Source organism: Pholis gunnellus (genome assembly GCF_910591455.1).
Source record: "Pholis gunnellus genome assembly, chromosome: 10".
Classification (NCBI taxonomy): domain Eukaryota; kingdom Metazoa; phylum Chordata; class Actinopteri; order Perciformes; family Pholidae; genus Pholis; species Pholis gunnellus.
Genome location: NC_136537.1, coordinates 3,790,820 through 3,809,477, shown reverse-complemented (window position 1 = coordinate 3,809,477; position 18,658 = coordinate 3,790,820). Strand labels below are relative to the sequence as shown.

Sequence of the window (18,658 nt, the reverse complement as noted above, 5' to 3'; positions counted from 1 at the left end):
CGATGCAGAAGTGTCTTAAACGTGCTTTCTCTCTACTGACCAGCAGGGGGCGACTCCTACGGTTGCAAAAAGAAGTCAGATTGTATAGAAGTCTATGGGAAAATGACTACTTCTCTCTTGATTCATTACCTCAGTAAACATTGTAAACATGAGTTCATGGTCTCAATCTCCAGTTTCAAGTCTTCTTCAATACAACATGATGTTCATTTAGTAAATGATGGTCCATTTAGAGTCAAACAGACCATAAAGCAGAGCATGCTTTAGGGCGGGGCTTACTGTCATTGACAGGTCGCTGCAGCTACCAGACTGCACTTCTGTTCATTAGTTGCAAAAAAACATCAAGGCGACGGCGAAATCTCCGAACGCGAGGCTTCATAACATCAGTCCACAAACCAATGGGTGACGTCACCATGATTACATCCACTTCTAATATACAGTCTATGGTCCAGTATTGCCAACTTTTTTCCAATGAAGGGAGCTAGCAGCATTCTCTTTAAAAGTTGCCAAATCTACCGAGTAAGTCGTCAAGTTGGCAACAGTGACACCCTGTCCCGTCAGGCCTCATGCCAAAGCCACTCCTCCAAAATGATCGTGATGAACGTAAACAACAATATTTTTTAGTCAGAGCATTTGATTCATTGATATCATGTTGGGACGTCAAGACAGTTTCAATAAATATAAGAAAAAATGCATTACCCACCAGAGGTTTAACTGTACGAAAGTATCATCTAGAATAAAGTTATAAAGTGAGTTAAAGCTGTAAGTGCTAAAGACAACTATAGGCTGTTCGTTGCATCTCTCAATACATTTTGGACAGACGTGAGCAACGGCGGGTAATAAAGGGTTTATTTTCTGGGAATCATGAATGTCCCTGGTCATGTCATTCCAATCTGTTTAGTAATTTATGAGATATCCAGAAGAAGGTAAAGGGAAAGTATACTATTTGACCTGGGGATGGCACTAACAGAAAGCTCACTGTCCAAAATATTCAGATTTCATTCCACCCACACGCCAGAAGATATTTGACTCTTTCTCAACATCCCCATGTTGCACCGCTGCTGCCTTATGAGCCCTTGAGCAGCGGTGGACTTCTGCCAGCATTCTTTTTTAAAGTTCGATTCGTGAAAAATGGGAGGCATTCATCACTGTCTGAGACCTTTGCAACCATCAGACATTATCCATTATTTGCTCTTTGATCACAATTACGCTAATTATGGCTCCTCTCTTACCTCCGTTTTTCATAAACAAGGAAGTGAGAGACTGTAGAGGCTTAGTGATTCAGAGCCTTGGAGTGACTGTGAAATGTGATTAGACATTTGCAGGTGACACGCTAACTTTTGCACAAATGATTCTGGTTCATTTTGGGGGGGGGGGGGGGAGTGCTGAGCCAAAGCTCAGCTCATATCGTTGATTTTTTGCAAACTGCTCCACATGCTCTTGCGCACACAATTTATTTGATATTATATAATTGGTTGACCTACCCTGGTGCTGCAGAACTAATTTGACCAATATGATGAAGTTTTTGCTCTGTTAAAAGGTCACTCAGACTCCACATATTGGCTCTCAGCTTTTTCTACGGAAGCAGAGAATAGGGAACCAAAGTCCATGCAGCGGCTCTTAGATGTCCTCGAATCAGAGGTTGCAAACACGGAGTCTGTCTTCACTCTGCTGCAGTCTGTAAGTCAGTAAGAGCCCTTCAAACCTCAGCCATCAGCCATGAATGGGCAGCAATGAAACCTGCTCCACTGCTGCAAGGCTTTGGCGTGGCATTAGTGTTGGAGCGTCCAAGATGATTTTAAATTTGCTCAGTGTCAAGGTTGATTTTGCTTGTTCTGTGGGTTTCTAGGCAAATCAAGAGATGACTCAAAACTCTCATTAGCTGTGATTAGCTTTAACATAAAAATGGACTGTGTCACTTCTTTGATCCACATACAATTGTTCATATGATTTCCTTACGATATGTGTTCTTCTACGAGAGCCAGCAACACATGTCAATATCCCCTCGTAACATGCATACAGTCAGTAGGGTTTTGGCAAAAGAACTACTTGGTTAGGTTTAGGACAAGATCGTCGTTTGGGTAACAAATAACCACTGAAGTGCTGTAACTACATCATGCAAGTTACGTGAGAAATAAATAAACATAACTTCTCGTTCCACATGAGGAAGGAACAGCGGTCTCCTGGCTGAAAGATTGCTGGTTGTTGGACGTACAAAATCATTTTGTGGGGTATCTACAAATGACGGTGTAGGTATTGCTACGAATGCTGGATGAGACCAGCCTTCTTTGATATACTGTTTGATATATTCAACACATGTGGTTCAAACTGAAGAAAATCTGAAATTCAGAAAAGTTCAGTTTTGACCTTGTTTAGCGTGTTTCTGGAAGCTCCAGGAGAAGCAGTGGGCCTTGAGTTAATATACACAGAACACAATTCATGTAACCTTATTCTGAGGTACATTGTGGGATTGACATTGTTCCGTCCATTGTCTTATCAAAAAGTGATTTATTACTTCTACTAAACAGTCCCAACTTTTTCCTAGAGCTTTGAAATGCATCTCGTTCATTGGCTGACGAAGACATTGCTGACTCACTTGTTGTGGTACAGATTTGTGGTTGATGGTTGATGAGCACACTCCATCCGCTGATGAAGACCTAGTGATGCAGTTGAAGAAAAATATGATTAAAATTTCAGAAAAAGCTAGTAAGTGGACCTACTAAGGTATTTCCAAGATCATGAGTGAAATCGCATGTGTACATTTAAGCCAACTACGAAGGACTCCTGTTGATTAAGTCGTGTGATAAGGTTGAAAGCTCTGGAAAATAGCTAGTAGATGGACCTTGAGTTGGCGGTTACAGTGTTGACATTATGTCAAAGACCTCTATGTGTTGTGTTGCAGAGATATATATACTGAAATAAGCTAACTAGCTAGCCCCGGCCCGTTCTGTATTGCAATACCACTTGTACCTCAAGAGGAGTGAGTCACTGTAGCGTCCAGTCTGTCCTCGGTCCAGCATGAGAGGATGAAGAAGTAGAGCAGACGAAGGTTTGTCAGTCATGTTCAAGGTACGCTTTTATAGTTTGTTTATTGGATTAAATCCAAAGTGGTAAAAACAAGAAAACAACTCTTATTTTCACTTTGTCCAGGTGGCAGGCAGGTACTTTGCTGGGAAGAGGGCAGGCGACGGCACCCTGGAGACGAACTTTCAGCTAGCAGTGAGCTGTAGCAACTCACATTCAGCCAGCATAAACCTCACACTGGGGGGATCTGAAAAGATTTCTGTTGCTGCTGTTCCACAGTTTATACCCAGCCCACTAGCCGAGTCACCCGCTGTGACTCAGCTTCGCCCTGAGTAAATGTGAGGCGCGACAGCTAACCACTAAATGAAGCAGCAGAGGACAAATCGAAAAAATGTTGTTCTCTCTTACAAACAAAGATACATACATGGACCGTGAAGCCCCCGGTTAGTGGCGCAGTAAACACACAAATGGCTAACATTACACATTGCACCTTTAAACTCCTCGTTTATTGACAGGGCTAGAGTTCCAATTTAAAAGGAATTTCTATTCTTCCAACCACTCAAAGTGCTTAACACTACATGTCGTCATTCATCCATTCACACCCATTCATACACTCATGGCAGGGGCTACCATGCAAGGTGCCACCTGCCCATCAGGACTCCAACAAACATTCACACTCATTCATACATCGCAGGCACAGCCTTGGGGGTTAAGTGTGTTGTACAAGGACACATCGACACGGACTAGCAGAACCGGTGATCGAACCACCGATCCTCTTGATTGAAGGACGACCCTGTTCTACCACTGAGCCACAGTCGGGCAAACAAGCAACTGGATGTTGCATGTTTGATGCTAAAGCTCTGCTTCAGCTTTACAGTACAGTAAAAGGCTACTGGATATCTAATCTAGCTTCCATGGCATTTAAGGGAGAATCCACAGGATTATGTCTTCAGTTTGTCTCTTTGATGCTTAATTGCTGTCCATGTAGAGCTCTCTTTTAAAGCAAAAACTGGGGTCTCTACTTTTTCCCTGAGATTCTTTCTTTGATGTCAATTTAAGTTTGGTGTTTTATAGATGGCTGTCTCTTTTTTTATTTGTTGTCCGCTCATTCGACTCTGGTTGCCATTACTACTCATTCCACCCGACCAGTAACTCCTCTCTTTGTACCAAGCAAACCCCAAATGTGAAACGCATCACTTCCACTTCATCACAGTGGTGGGAGTACTTTCACCCACAGAAACACTTCTTTGCCTCGTTTCTTCACCACAGCTCATTTCTCTCTGAGTCTCTCTGTGGCAAATATAAAAAGAAGGGAGCTATTTGTACAGAGAGAAGGATAAGAGCTGATAACAGCCAGTATATTCTTACCAGGGAAATCAGTGAGACTGTGCAGTTGTAATAATAGAAGTGGAATCACATTGTGGATTAGCTGCAGTAGTGTGCTTTGTGCTGTAAAAGAATCCAGCAGGTTTCACATTAAATTCAACCCTGTGGCACATGATTTGTAAGATGCGCCGTGATGGCCGAGAAGAGCCGGTGCTATGTTACCACCTCAGAATCAATGTGGTAGGTGAGGGGAAGTTGTATTGACCTATACCTTACACGTCATTGCCATAGGGCATTGATTATTACAAATTCAATTGGGCCTGATTTTAATACTAGGAAATGTAGACGAGCCATACATTTTCAGGAGCATATTTCAAACTTTTCTTTTAGCTTTTGAAATGACAATTAATAAATTTACAAAAAAAAAGAAAAGAAAAGATTGTTTTTTTACTTCTGAAATAAATGAAAGAAGTTCGGTCTGATATCGGACCCGAGCACAGCATAAAGGGTCATACGGCTCTGATCGCGGGTTGCAAATGAATTCTAGACTTTAGCGGCCCTCTCCTCTGATCCCACTCTGAACATTTGTCCTTTGCTCAATATGGTACCGCCAGATTTTATATTCTTTAATTATCACAAGGCACTCGTTGCAAATTAAACATATTGCTTTGGCGCTTGGAGATAGCAGTAAAAGTACCAGCCAGTCCAGGCAGGGTCACACTGACGGGTTTCATTTATCAGTGGGGCACTTCCCTCCTTGTAACTGTCAATCGCCAGATGTTTTGAAAAGCTACTTAGATTGGTCGAAAACTGCGGCACATGAAAAACAAACGTGATGTATGAAAGTTGCATTCTTCTCAACTTTGTTCATAGTGACACTTGAGGAAATACTATATCGTTTGATTTTGAGAACTACATTGACCCAAAGAGGCTGCTACAATTACTGGATCAAAAACGGTGGCATACTACTCCTAGAGGTTTTTTTTGCAATCTGTTTTAATCCACCAATGGACCAGCTGTCCAGACGTTAGCTGAGTCCAAATGGAGCGTCACATTCTGCTCAAGACCTGGAGCGCCTGTTAAGAAATGTGACCCGTTGGTTAGCTGGATCGAGTGAATGTCAAACAAACGGGCTACTCGGTCTGAATGCTGGTCTTCCAGAGAAGCAGCTCTCCAGACTCTTTATTCACACAGAGCTGGTGTGCAGCAGATGGCACACTGTATGCTCATTGTTTTCAATGGGAAAACAATGATAAACTCCTCCAGCACTGATGCAGGGGGCTGCTCGCCGCCTGCAGACACAGTGGAAACAACATTTTTTATCTTCCCTTCTGCGATGCACTGATGGCAAACAGTTTTTTTTGGAAATTCTACCGAGACGGAGGCACGTACATTTATTTATCAACATTTACTCCTCATTATTTTCCAGTGAAGATAAATTAGTGAGGAGCTTTCTCTCTCTGACTGAACATTTTGAAGTCTGGGAGGAAAAAAAGACTTGCTGCCAAAGTCAGGTTTAGCTAAACAATTTCACTGCTTGGCCCCCTTTCTGGTCCGCCCGGCCCTCTGGCTTGGCAACATAACACACTGTGGCTTGGACTTCCTGTGGGAACACCTCTTGAGAGACTCCTAAAGGGGCTTACGACTACAATTACTAGGCAACAACAACACTGACTACCTTATTCATTTCAGTAGCACTTCCTTTGGTGCTGTGTGGTGGTGGTGGTGTGTGTGTGTGTGTGTGTGTGTGTGGGGGGGGGGGGGGGCAAAAAGCCAGAGTACTACGGCAACACAAGTTGTTTCTGGCTCTAGTTGGCACCGTGTTTGCCCCTGTAGCATTACTTTGCTTTTTACTTCACCGGTATTGAGATTGAGAAGACAAGAAGGAAAAAGCTCCTTCAAAATGAATGTGACATTTATAATAATGTGAGGTTCAATCCATTGTTTACAATAGTTTTTTGCAGTGGATGAACTAAAGCTTGTGTCCTTCTTACGTTTCCTGTACTTCCCTCTGTATAATCAAACAGAAAGCTCCGTAAAGGCCAGCAGACAGTGTTTATGATGTGCTTTCAGGCTGCCTTAAGCACTGACACAGGGCCAGAGTCGTCTGCTTTAGCTGGATTCACTCATCTGCGTTGCATTAAGCTGTTTTGAATAGTGTCCCAATATAGAAATATAAATGTCAAAGTATCATATGATGATATGATGAATTAATAACGGTATGTCAGCTTTGCTTGTCATTTTTTTTCATCTTCTCATCTCTGTTTATAATTAATATTTCTATGTGATCCTTCAATGTTACAAGAGTTTGATCCGTTAACAATAACCAGATAGAATTAATTAATTAATTCTGATTTTGAGTTATTGAGTTGAAGAAAACGTTGTTGTGCAATCCAACAGTCTAAGTCAGTGGTTCTCAAATGGGGGTACGTGAAGCCCTGGGGTATGTGAAGGCACTCCAGGGGGTACGTGAGATTTTTATAAAAATAGATTTAAAATTAGCATCCATTCAAAAATCCTTGAAAAATAGTTATTTAATAAATATCACGTGACTATTCACGTACACTGGGCATGCAGTGGGTGCCGGTCCTACTGGTTTTCAAACCTACTGGTTTCCTTCCGTGCGTGTGTTGTGTTCGCGCTGTTTTCTGCATCTGTTGCCAGATTCCTCAAACATTCACAAACATATTGCTGGAGATCTAAAAGCCACATCTCATATATATTTCGGGGATTACGATTGTATAAGTGAGCACTACATCACAGCCACGTATGAAGAAATACATTGAAGAAAATATATTTATGGAAAGATCGCATCAACCTGGATTCGAACTCTGTCGAGCAAAACAGTAATCCGCCACTTGCGTCTTACGTTGCTGTCTAGCGCCTTTCCCTATAGGTCACTGATCATGATCTGCAGACTCTCGCCCTCGGTAAACTATCGATGGATAAATCCAAAAACAGAAAAGTCACGGAGGAAAATAGAGAGTTTAATTCTGCGTGGACGTATTAATTTGCTTTCACTGCGAACGATGCTGGCTTACCTGTATGCTTGATATGTGGCGAGAAATTTGCAAACAACAACAAATGTAATGTTGAAAGACGCTTCCAGAACAAACACACAGCATTAGCTGAAAGTATCACGCTGGAGATGAGAGAAAAAGAGCGATTCCTCAACTGCTGCAGCAAACTCTCCTCTTCATCAGAGTTTGATATTGTTAGAACACGTAAAATAGCAATAAAACGTCAACAAGTGTCTTTATTCTTGTTCTATAATTTCATAAATACAACAAACTATAGTTTTTGTATATATAATATAACTATATATAAAACTTTATAAACTGTGACATCAAATAGCTTTTGTGGCTCCAGACAAATTTTATTTGGTGGAAAATAGATCAAAATGTCTCTTTGGATAGTAAAGGTGACCTAACTCTCTGCAATAAAGCACATTAGTTTCCTAAAATGTAAATATTTCTTTAACAATCAAAGAGGAATTGCACAATGGTTTTTATGCTGGTTTTAGGTCCATTTTACACGTCAAAGTGTGTTTCCCTGTGTTTGAGAGTACTACTGCCTACGTGAAGGAAGTTGTATAAAGCCTTTATTGTCTCCATAGGGGCTGTGTGAAGTCATATAAGGGTTCTAAAGTCAGCTTCAGCTGGATCTAAAAACTACAAGTTTGAAAATTAAACAACTCTGGGGATGTGGAATAATTACCAGATCTCTGCAGCCTGCTCCTTTAGTTAAAGTTACTACAATTAACTTCTAACTGGTTATGAAACAGTTTCAATGTAATATTGATTCTTCTATATGACCTACATAAGCAATAAAGACCATTGGTGAGAGGATTGGCTGTTCTATATATTCAAAATATGTTATTTGTCATTGGGTCTGATTCCCTGCAACATCAGACGATACGATGTTCGACACGCAGGTTTGGCAGAACCTCTTTTAGCTCAAACTCAAGTGCGGCCTCCGACAGCAAAAATCCTGCCGCGTACAGACCCAGATCCGGCTTTGGGTCTGGGCAAAAAACGAGGTGGAGGTCGGGAGGATCTTTCACGTGGTCCAGGGTGACCTGTACATCGACTTCGGCGTGAAGTTCAATCGCATGTGCCAGTGGCTGTTTCTTCGGAGCCACATCCTGGGAGCCAACTTCCAACAGCACGCTGCTTGAGGCCCATGCCGTATTGATGGGCCCGCTGGAGGAAAGGGAGGCATGGGAGAACCAGGACCGAGAGGTGAAGACTGTCAGACCCTGCAGCAGTAAAATGAGAGCTTTTCTAAAAGGGAGTCTGGCAGCTGCACATCTTTACGACACGATGCAGGGTGCTCATGGAAACACTACTGCTTTGTCCACAGGGGCCGCCAAATTCAACACAAAAAGGAAAGTTCCTTGTAGTAGCTTTAACTAGTGTAAGGATTTAACTGGTATGATGGTTACATTTTTTTCTTTTTACAGAATTATTATTCCACACTTTTATTCTGAATGCCAGAGTCATTCTGGCTTTTGGAAGCGTTATTCAAAAATAGCATCTAAACCGCATGCAGTTTAGCAGTCCATTCACAGAGTTAATTAATCTGTTGCCTCAGCTTAGCAACTGATCTGAATGCTAATATTTTTTCTACTATGTGACGCCAGATGGACTCCATTGGAGTTTCTTTCTTCAAATCCCTGAAGGGAGTTCATTGGACTTTTTTTGTGAAGCGATATATTGTTTTATTTTCAACTGTCATCGTACAACCTGGATGACTGAGATGAAGGGATGAGAAAGGGAAGGAAAGGCAGTGTTTCCAGTTTAGCACAGATAAAAATGTGCTGTAAAAGTTTGATGATGCGGTGCTGTCGTGAGACAGGACAACCTCAGAGAGAGAGAGAGGTGGTCGGGATCAAGCCATAGACTGATGTGTGGACAAAGTGAGTTGCGGCGCAGCGTAGGGAAGCGGCGCTCCACAAAGGCTGTTTGTTCAACCAACAATGTTTTATGTATGTGGTTAGTCTTTCATCAGCACACTCAGTATTCAATTTACATACTGTCTACTGATCCGGCACCGAATGTTAAGCTGTTTATGCTCTCTCAGCCACTTTATTCTGACACCGAGATATGTGTGTGTTTGTGTGTGTGTGTGTGTTTGTGTGTGTGTCTGTGGAAGCCTATGCGAGTATGTATGCGCGTGTGTGTCTTAGACAGATTGCTTTGCCCCCTCCGCCCCCCTCCCCTGTGGTTGTGCAGTATTGTATTCTGTTAGTAATGATGGGTTCTGTGCCTCCCAGTCTCCCTCCCAGCAGGACACACACATAGAAGGGTCCTTCCCGGGGCAGCCATGCGCTTGTGTGTGTGTGTGCTTACGTGTTGTTCTTTTGCAATTGCGTGTACGTGTTTGTGTGTTTGTGTGTTTGTGTGTGTGTGTGTGTGCATCTTCGTGTGATTCTAAGAACATCATTTTCGGCGGTGCATGCTGATTGTGCCTCATACTGTGCGCGTGTCCAACCCATCACGGTTCACATTGGTACGCTCGCTCTCCACCTCTGCCTCTATCTCTCTCGCCCCGCTCCCTCGCCTCACACCTCTCCATTTTCCCATCCGTCTCTCCGTTCCCCTATTTCTACTTCCCCGTATGACATTTCTGCTGTCCTCAAACAACTTCTCTGCACTCTCCCCCTGTGCATATATCAGCTATTGGATTTTTACCAGGGAAGCCTCTTCTCTTTGCTATTGCAAATCGAAGCAGACACACTTCAGAAAACAACGGTTCCTCTCTTGGAGAAAGTTCCACACAGAGCGAACACCTGTAATAAATGAAAACTAGTTTGGGTAACTTTATCCGGGGCTGAATGTTTTGGCTGAGGAGCATCTACTCTAGTGTTCTGGAAAAGGAAACAGAAAGGTATGCGGTTGAAAATGGGATGAGTGGAAGCCGACCTGTGTGAATTGTCCGTGACTATAGGCATGACGTCTGGCCCACAGTGTTCCCTGACCTGTTAGGGTACTTTCACACCTCAAACACACAAACTGGTTCAAACAAACTCTCATTACTGTTTAGTTTGGCTGTTTCTCAACTCTTAGAGACCAACAACCACAGCGAGCATCCTGGAAGACGTAGCGGTTTTATCTGCCTTCAATCACAATCTGGCATGGTTCATTGAAAGAAAAACAGACCAATTAGAGATTGTATGAAGTTCTATCAGAGCATGAATTCATACCTAAACCATTAAATTACTGCAAGGTAACTGTCAAAGACACGATGTTCAGGACCTTTTGCTTATTCTGCAATATCAAGGACGGAAAAATAGACATTTTTAGATTACAACTAGAAAGATAAAGGAAATGACTGAAGAGGAGAATGTTGATGAGGTTCACAGATATGGATGAAATGAAGTTATGATGCCGCTCTTGTGCATTTTCACGGGAGCTCACAAAGTAAGCGCTGTTTAACTTTGGCACAATGTGACTTCATGTTTACTCCTCTCAGTTCATTTGTAATAATTCTTATCCTGTATGTGGATTTCGCCACTAATTTGGCCCTTTTGAAGTAGGTCTTGAGTCTATTCACTCCAAGTTCAGATTATGACTGATTCTTTCACTCCGTTGTCACTGAAGTAAATGTTAGACCCGTTATTCACAATCCACATATCTAAAATGGCATTTTTTTAGACGCTCAAATCAGGAGAAAATGATCTGAGACCTAGCTGTCTCAATCTCAGCAACAAACTCTGGCGAGTTCTGTTAACACCAGTGTGACCATATTTTCAAACCTGCAAACCGGGACCCCAAAGTGTACTGCACATTCACAAATGCTTGCTATTGTATATTGCTATCTGGCCATCTTAATATGATCTTTCATATTGGCATTTCCACCTCGCGCGACCGAAAATGTACTCCTGCAGGGTGAAGAATAAGCATTTTAATGGCCAGGTACTTCATGAAGGAAAGAGTAAGCTTCCTGGAGCTCCTCAGAAGGGATTATTATTTGAGTTGGGCAGCACATAGTGAACACAGCTGGAAGGATCATTGGTGCCTCACTCCCCTCCCTGCAGGACATACGTATATGACACCCGCCTCACCCGCAAAGTGACCATGATTGTGCGCGACGCCAGCCATCCCTCACACAGTCTCTTCAGCCTCCTGCCCTCTGGGAGCAGATACCGGAGCCTCCGTGTTCGCACCACCAGACTTTCAAACAGCTTTATCCACCAGGCTGTCAGGAAGCTGAACTCTCTCCCTCCCTCCTCCTCTCTTTTAAAACTCCCCATGTCTGACCGCTGCTAAATACAGATCTTAATATATATGTTGTCGCAATGATTTTTCTATCTATTGCACTTTATTATTATCTGTATTCACTTTATATGTTGGATGGAGAGAAACGTTTTTTCAAACTCCTCTGTATGTTCGGTACATTGAGAAATTGACAATAAAGCTGACTTTGACTTTGACTTTGACTTTGAAACTGGGACAATTTGGTCGTGTCTGATGAAAACCGGGACATATCAGTGTTTTACGGATATTTGTTGGGACTTGGGACATCTAGCTTTGTCACCGTAGGCACTCTTCTCTCTGTTAGTGGTAAATGGTAAATTGACTCACATTGACATATAGGGCTTTTCAAGTCTGAACCATTCAAAGCACTACATGTCAACATTCACCCACACACATGCATACAAGCTGCCATGCAAGGGGCCACTTGAAAATCAGGATCAAATTGAATACACATGCATGCACATGGTCAGGTGGAGTTACTAGTCTCACGTTAACATGTCAAGGTAACGTCAACTGCAGAAAGGGGGTCATTTTCCAATCAGAAGATGGACGGTTTAATCCCCAGGCTCTGCATGTCATTGTATCCTTAACCCCAAATTGCGCGGGTTGATGCCAGGTTTAAATAGGGTCATTATGGTACCGAGCTTCTAGAACCACATATTTTGCAAACACGCATTTTATTTTTGCTGGGGTGTGACCAGGCCTTGACACATAACTTATCTCTCTCCATCTCTTTTGTACTCATTTAGGTGTGTTGCCCTCTCTAACTCACTCCCCTACTGACTGTGTTGAAGCTCACCGAGTGTGCTCCGCCGACCCCCGGTGCGAGGCGCTGTACCGGGGCTTGGAGCTGTGTGCGGCCGACGCAGCGGTGTCCCCGTTGGGGGAGCAGGTGGCCGCCGAGTGCCTGGAGAGACAGGACGCTCTGCTGGCTAAGAACCCCGCTCTCCTGGCCTGCAAGTGCCAGCGCGGCTTTCGCAGGGAGGAGCAGTGCCTGCGCATATACTGGAGGGTTCGCCTGCTGCCAGGTCAGTCAGGCCTCTGCTGGGGCTGAGGTGTGGGGGTGGACATATATGCATGTCTGTATTTGGGGGGGCATATCTAAAACTGGGTCTCCCTCTATCCATTCATTATCACCTCATCCAGTTCAAGGTCCTAGGGGGCTAAAGCCAATACAGTGTGGTTATCAGAGCCCCGAATACACACCAGGGCAGTGGTAAAGTGCAGCCTGCGGCGAGCTGCCATGCAATGACTATAGAAAGCTGTGGTGGGAGCCCCGAGCTCAGCAAGCTTCTGTTTTGATACTTTGGCGAAGTGTTGGAAATACTGTATAGTTTATGTGAAATGATGACCTATGTTATACAGAATTTCTTCCTGCCTGAAACACATGAACACAGACACAGACACAGAAAAACGTTTTGGGCGTTTAGCTTCACTGAACAATACATTTCTTAAATAAAAGACTCAGTTGACTATGTGGGTTGCTTATAGTGACAAACCGACAGAATGATCACCAACTCTGCAGTTCCCCTCAGCTCTACAAACATTATTGGCATCTTTCAACTCATTAGTTTGGTTTAACGGCTTGCAACATGTGTTGGTTCAGTCTCACCGCTCTCACCAGTAGTTTCCGGTAAGAGCAGGTAGCTGCTTTTAGCAAGCAAGTTCCATTAAAACCCACTACACACTACCTGCTCAGCACCAATTAGCAGACACAAAAACTCTAGCTGGTGAACATAGTGGAGCATTGAGCACCTTAAAACTCTTTAATACCTAGCCCTATTTTTAGGCCTCTGCTCGACGATTGCATACCCATACCAAAAAGAGTGTAATTCTATAACTACAAGGTCTATTTGAATAATTTTGATGTTATAATAATGGTAATACTTGTGAGATGTGTTCAGATGTGTAAATATCAGTGTATATATAGTGTATATATACTGGTTAAGAGTAAATGAAATGAAAAGTGTCAGTTTCGCCTGGAAAGAAAAGCACTTTTATTGTTATTTTGTTCTTGAAATGAGGCCCTGACTAGCCTAAACTCTCCCAAATCATAGCACGTCAGTAGTCTCTAAAAATAATGACTTACATGGTAGTGTTGCCCAGATGTTGCTGTTTAATCTGGTATATAACGTGTGTAGCATTCATTATATTCGTTTCTGAAAAGTGCATTCTACGACACTCTCTTCACTAAACTGTCTCGCTGGAACCCCAAATGGTCCTCGCTCGGTAGCCAAGAGTTTTAAGTAGTGGTAGTAGTGGTAAGGACAAGTTTATTGTGTGCAAATTAATTTCAGCTAGAAGCCATCATTTAGCAATTACAACCCATACATGATGTAAAAAACAACAGTATCAGTGCAGCTTTAAGGGCAAGTCAAACATCCTGTAATTAATATTAAGCTGGGCTTATTCTTTTGTATATAAAATACAAAAAACAACAATGTGTTACTCCATTGCTCAAACGTATGTGACTTCCCTACTCTCATTCCCAAACCTCATATTAAAAAAGGGCTCAGTAATTAAAAACGTGCATTTGTAGGTGGCTATTTACAGCAATTCACCCACATTTGGTGCTCTGGTGTGAATTTGGGACAGCAGGACGGTGTGGGATTGAATCAAAATAAACTACTGTGTGTGTGTGTGTGTGTGTGTGTGTGTGTGTGTGTGTGTGTGTGTGTGTGTGTGTGTGTGTGTGTGTGTGTGTGTGTGTGTGTGTGTGTGACCTAGAGCAACGGTGTGGCTCATGGATGTCTTTGTGGACAACAATGGAGCTGTATGACAGTCTTTGGATACACAGATAATGTTTTGTCAGTAGTAACAATCCATTTATTGTTGGTTTGGCTGTTTTCATCAGATTTGTTAACACGGACAATAAGGCCAGCTATTAATATAGCAACAACAAGCTATTTGCTATGTAAAAACATAATGGAGTAATGTCTAGTTGAGCAGAACGTGTCATTATACGAGCTTCCCCTTGCTTTGTTAACATTGCCAGGCCAGCTACGCATGCTTTATAGAGCATGTTAGTGCACTGGTTAGCTCACGAACGCCGCTCTGCACTGCTTTCATAGGGCGGTTACAGCTGCGTCGTCGTGAAAACCCACCCAAATTTGTCATAACTCTAATCCAGCCTTATGTATCTATGTGAGGTCTAGTCAAAAAGACCTCACTCTCAACACCCACACAGTAACTGAGGCACATCCATAGTGCTGGTGTGATGTGTGCATCAGTAAGTGAGCTACCGCTAGCCAGCGGACTCCTGCTCCCCTGTGGCCTATTAGTCAGCGGAGCATTAGTGTAATTACACACTCCTCAGCTCCTAACGCTGCTAGGCTGCTCTAGCGTGTCATTACCATAAATATATAGTGTAGAATAGGATTTACATACATAAACACTTTACATGCTATTACATTGTTGATTGAGTTTGAACTTTTGAGGGTGTTTTAGATCATTTGTAGCTCGTCACTCAAGGCTCATGGTGACTGCGGGTCTGCCCGTCAATCTACTATCCTTATGTCGGCTGCTGATGGTGAAAAACAAATGACGAGGGGGTAGTGTTGAGTGACACGGGTTGTTTTTATGATGTTGTGTTACATGGGTATAGAGCCCTCAGTAATGAGATGAATAAGAATGATATTAAAAGAAGAGAGGAAGAAGATTGATGCCACTATTACTTATGTGCATTAAGTAGAGCTGGAGCTGGGGGGTGATTAGCCACGCCCAGCAAAAGATTGTTACTCCGCATATTCAAACTGTATTTAAAGTTTTGCCTTTTTGTTTGTGTCTGTGAATTTAATCAAACAAATGAGATGCATTTGCTAATTTGTTTGCTTTAGAGGTGATTCTTTTTTTACTTTGGACAGAGCTAGGGTTGCTGTTTCCCACCATTTTTTCTCATCTCATTCTTGGAAGACAATAGTGTAAGTGTATTTCCCCAAATGATTAAATACTTAATAAATGAGAAATGAAACAACCCGTTGAATGACAGCAATTTGTCACTTGTGTCGTGCTAAATTCATGGCCTCCTTCTAATGACTTGCATGCCACCATGATCTCAAGACATTTCTACGCATTTTAATTTTTTCGCCTTGTCATTTTACTCCCCGTTCTCATTCCTAACTCATCACATACGGACGCATAGTCGTACTTTAAATTGCTTGGTTAACGTTGGGAATTCAAACAAAACCACTTGGTGGTGTTCAAGAAAAGAGCGCTGTCCGTGTTGAAATAAGGATGTTTGTTACGTAAATTACACACAGAAGTTAGGTAGTCCCTGTAAATAAGATCAAAGGCAGACTTTCTTGCTCTTTCTACTGCGTTGCCTGACCTCAAATCCCATGCAAAACGCGTAGTGACTTAAGAAACTGGCGCGTTATTCATCACAGACTCATACAGGCTGTGCCAAAGGGTGGTTTTACTTCAGGGACCCCTCTGCAGTGCATGGGAGGCAGGTCGTCTAATTAACTTCTTTAAAATAAACGTCAAGTCCATGCTGTGAACTGTCAGAAAATACAGTGACAGCTTAATTTAGAGATAGAATATAATATGTCACGGAATAATTTACACAGAGCAGCATGATGGTGAGGCAGCTTTTACTGGGTTTGATCTGTTATCAATCATTTACATGTATGACTGCAATATAATGTCGGGGGATTGGATGTGTTGATGTTGCAGATGAGTCATGTTTACGCCCATGGTCCTCTTATCATTGGAAGATGTTCCACCACCGTCATTTCTCTTTCCTGTATTGCTTACTCGTACCTCCATAAAGTGTTATCTTGACTCTTTGTGCAATGACATAACCACTAGATTAACCTCGTTATCTTAAAGGAAAATGTAGCAATTTTAAAACTGGGATCAAACTTTCTAGACTTAGACTTTTACTTTCAGCAGTTCAATGCTCGCTAAGTACTTGTTTGCCTGTTTATACTGTATATGCTAAAAGTTGACGTTAGACACAAGATGACTTACAGTACATACTACCAAAACAACCAGTAGCTTCAGCTGATGCTGATTTATGAAACGGAGAAGTTCATTTTCTGTTTAGCTTATCTTGGTGTAGAGTCAGCACCTCACAATTATTTTTAACAATTAATGTTACAATTATTTTTGGGAATAGTTAAGTAATGAAACAACTAATTTATTTAATATTCTGAAGACATTTATTGTAACCAATTCCAGATCTATGTAACATTTAATTTACACAGAGACTCAGAAAGTTGTTTGATTATTATTTCAATATTATATTCAATCATCTTCTCTTAAAAACAAACACAAATACCAAGATAACAGACCTTATTTGTCAGATCCTTGATCTCCTTGAAGAAAAATACTGGAGGATCAGTATTTCACAAGTACTTAAAATGGTTTTCATGACATGTATGTATTTCATCACTAGAGTAATAAGGAATTAAGATAATCATTTTCAAATGTATTATTGTGTTTAAGCCATTTTTGCTCTCAAACTCGGCCAATTAAATAAACAGAAGTTATAAAATGGCCGAATGCCAAAGTTAGATGACGCATGGTGTAATGTTACGTTACCATAACAGCAGTGATTACTCTTAACATGCCACAATGAAGAAACAATTAGAAAATACATTTTAAGTGACTGCTACTAACAGAAACATGTCGATAATCCTAATATATCATGCTTTGGTGGAGACAAAATGTAAAAACAACGGTGCTGTCTTGCTGCTGCTGCCACCTTGACACATCGCTCCAGGATGCGTTCAGTTTTGGAAATGTTCGTGCTCACAGAGCATTATGTTAATAAATGTAAAATAATAATAATGTCTAAAATACTCCCACAGTTTAAAGGGTAATGGGTGAGCTTTTTTAGCTGGAGCTTGTTCTCCGGGAAATTCATGCTTTGACCAAGTGTAGCATGAGGTTTTACCTAAACACAAGAAATAAAACCATTCGGATCAGACTTTAACAATACCAGATATCATTTTCTCACTTCCCTCAATGGACTTCTGTAGATTCTTAATGTTTTTGAACAAAATAAAGGTCTTGGTTTCTCTTCACTTATCAAATTGCATTGGCTGTATATCCCCCAAAAATCTATCCGGCTTTTGTGCAAGAAATAGCATGGAAACAGTCCTTAAAGTTTTAAATCAAAGTAGTTTTGAATGGTTAAAAAAATCTATTTATTCATTTAGAGGTTTGAATTGTGACTCAGGTTCTCCAGCAGACTTCTGGACTGGTTTAGATTTCTATCAAGAAACGTTTTTCCCTCTGGAAGTTCTGTTCAAAGACACTAAACAATTACTGTATTTTGGTGTGCCCCAAAGTTCAGTCCTAGGCCTCAGAGTTTTTTTCTGTTTTCCCGGTTATTTTGGCCATCCAACTATTCAAAACAATTTCAAAACATTTGAAATCTACCAACCTCAGAGTGGATGATATGGCCTTAATCAACACAACAGATATCTTTCTTAGCAAAGTGTAAAAAACATAACAATGCTTTGGTTTTATTCATCTTTTCAAATCATTTCATTTCCTCATTCTAGATTACATTAAATGTATCTTTATTGTGCATTTGAGGGAGTTCACATTCAGTTTCAATTACCGTTTTCTCTCTTTGCCACAGTGTTTGTCTTACATTTGTTCCTGCCAAGCTACTGTGGGTCACATTTTAAGAGATCACTCAATTGTTTGCCAATGTTTGTGTGTTCCTTTTCTCCAGGGGAAGATGAGCTGGAAATATCTCCCTATGACGACACGCTAATGGATACTCGCATGGCCTCTTTAGTGGCGGGTAAAACTCTGACACACACACACTCACACACACAGAGTCACTCATGGTGCCTTTGACCTGAGTTTGAGTCAGTGTCCATCCCTGTCACACATGGAGTCATACAAGTATGCCAGTGAATCACTGCTTGCAGCACAAATAATCACTAAACCTCAGACATGGTGATCAATATGTATCAATCAATGAAGATGTAATACCTAGTGAGCAGCTGAGGACACACACATACTGTACTTTGTCCTTGTACAAGGTGCTGGGTTACCTGGGTAAGATTAACTAGCTGTTGATTTATTAGCTA

The 18,658-nt window shown here is 41.7% G+C and overlaps 1 protein-coding gene across 1 annotated transcript in view; it reads left to right on the top strand.

The window, feature by feature from the left end:
• The window catches only part of LOC306702111 (GDNF family receptor alpha-4-like), a 69,198-nt gene that overhangs the window by 8,449 nt on the left and 42,091 nt on the right, over positions 1–18,658 (top strand). Inside the window, exons 2-3 of the mRNA XM_079167623.1 lie at positions 12,356–12,634; positions 18,295–18,366. Coding sequence (XP_079023749.1) covers positions 12,356–12,634; positions 18,295–18,366 — 351 coding nt within the window. The remainder of the gene's footprint in view (positions 1–12,355; positions 12,635–18,294; positions 18,367–18,658) is intronic.